Source organism: Pteropus vampyrus, unplaced genomic scaffold, assembly GCF_000151845.1.
Source record: "Pteropus vampyrus isolate Shadow unplaced genomic scaffold, Pvam_2.0 Scaffold229, whole genome shotgun sequence".
Classification (NCBI taxonomy): domain Eukaryota; kingdom Metazoa; phylum Chordata; class Mammalia; order Chiroptera; family Pteropodidae; genus Pteropus; species Pteropus vampyrus.
The window spans coordinates 272,483-274,252 of record NW_011889010.1 but is presented as its reverse complement, the minus strand read 5'-3'; the positions used below and the strand labels follow the sequence as shown (position 1 = coordinate 274,252).

At 33.8% G+C, this 1,770-nt stretch overlaps 1 protein-coding gene across 1 annotated transcript in view; it reads left to right on the top strand.

Annotated features, from left to right (window-relative positions):
- KIF13B (kinesin family member 13B) overlaps positions 1-1,770 on the top strand; it is a 182,882-nt gene that overhangs the window by 107,816 nt on the left and 73,296 nt on the right. Inside the window, 1 exon segment of the mRNA XM_023519655.1 lies at positions 1,412-1,708. Coding sequence (XP_023375423.1) covers positions 1,412-1,708 — 297 coding nt within the window.

Genomic DNA, 1,770 nt, shown 5'->3' with positions numbered 1-1,770 from the left:
TTTTTCTGCCAATACCATGCCGTTTTGATTATTGTCGCTTTGTGGTATAATTTGAAGTCGGGCAGAGTGATGCTTCCAGCCTCATTCTTTTTTCTCAGGAGATGGCTTTACCAGTTCGGAGTCCTTTGTGCTTCCATACAAATCTGATGATTTTTTGTTCTATTTCTTTAAAAAATGCCAATGGGATTTTGATGGGGATTGCATTAAACTGTGTAATGCTTTAGATAATAAGGTCATTTTAACTATGTTGATTCTTCCAATCCAAAAACACAGAATATCTTTCCATTTCTTTCTATCTTCTTAGATTTCTTTTAATAGGGTCTTATAGTTTTCATTATATAGATCCTTCACATGTTTCGTTAGATTTATTTTTAGGTATTTTATTGGTTTTGTTGCAATTGCAAAAGTAATTATTTTTTCCACTTCTTTTTCTGACACTTTGTTATTAGAGTATAGGAACGCTATGGATTTTTGAACATTGATTTTGTATCCAGAGACTTTACTGTATTTGCTTATTGTTTCTAGTAGTGTTCGTGTGGAGTCTTTAGGGTTTTCTGTATAGAGAATCATGTCATCTACAGATAGTGACAGTTGGACTTCTCCGTTTCCTATTTGGATGCCTTTTATATCTTTCTCTTGTCTGATTGCACTTGCTAGGACCTCCAATGTTATATTGAATAACAGTGGTGATAGTGGACAGCCTTGTCTTGTTCCTGATCTTAGAGAGAAGGTTTTTAGTTTTTCACCATTAAGTATAATGTTGGCTGAGGGCTTGTCATATATGGCCTTTATTATGTTAAGGTACTTTCCTTCTATACCGATTTTGTTAAGTATTTTGATCATAAATGGGTGCTGGATCTTGTTGAAGGCTTTTTCTGCGTCTGTTGATATGATCGTAAGATTCTTATACTTTTCAGTTTACTCTTTTAAACATTTTGTGTTTGGTACCACATTAAGATACTACCCATTCAAAAAAATTTAAAAATTCAAACTTTTGGAAGATGAAAGATAGTTTCTTAACTACCCATCCCAGCAAACCTTCCCCTACCATTTAACACTCGTGGCTCTCTTTCGACCCACCCATATTCCCTGGTCACATGATGGCCGGAATACAATATTTTTGATTTCCCATTAAACGTGATCTGTCTTTTGTGTTTTAAATTTAAATTTATATACAACTTCAATGAAATTTTAAATCCATATTTAAAATTTGATTGTACTTGGCTATGAAAGCATTCATTACATTAAGCTTGTAAGATTTCTGGAAAGCTCTGCAATTCACAGAATAAAAGAATAGTAGCAGTTTCAGTTTTGGTTGATGACTTTTGACTGGTGGGTATAGAATGTTTTGGGTCGACTTCCATGATAGGTATCTTTGTGTTTCACATAGTTACCCTTATTATCTTTGCAGAGAGGCTCTCTTCTTAGTGAACCTGCAATCCAAGTGAGAAGAAAAGGAAAAGGAAAGCAGATTTGGTCCTTGGAAAAACTGGACAACAGGCTGTTGGATATGAGAGACCTTTATCAGGAGTGGAAGGAGTGTGAAGAAGATACCCCAGTAAGTTATTTGAAAATTACTTAATCGGTATTCATGGAAGGAATCAAGCAAGAATGAGTCAACCTATTTCAGGGAAAAAGTGTTCATTTTTCTAAAGTGGTAATCCTGTTTCTAGAATATTTATTTTAATCCTCTAAGTTGTTCAACGAATCAGAATTTTAATAACCTAGTTTTCTGCTATCTTCTTTTTTCTTTTTCATATTTGGTATTAT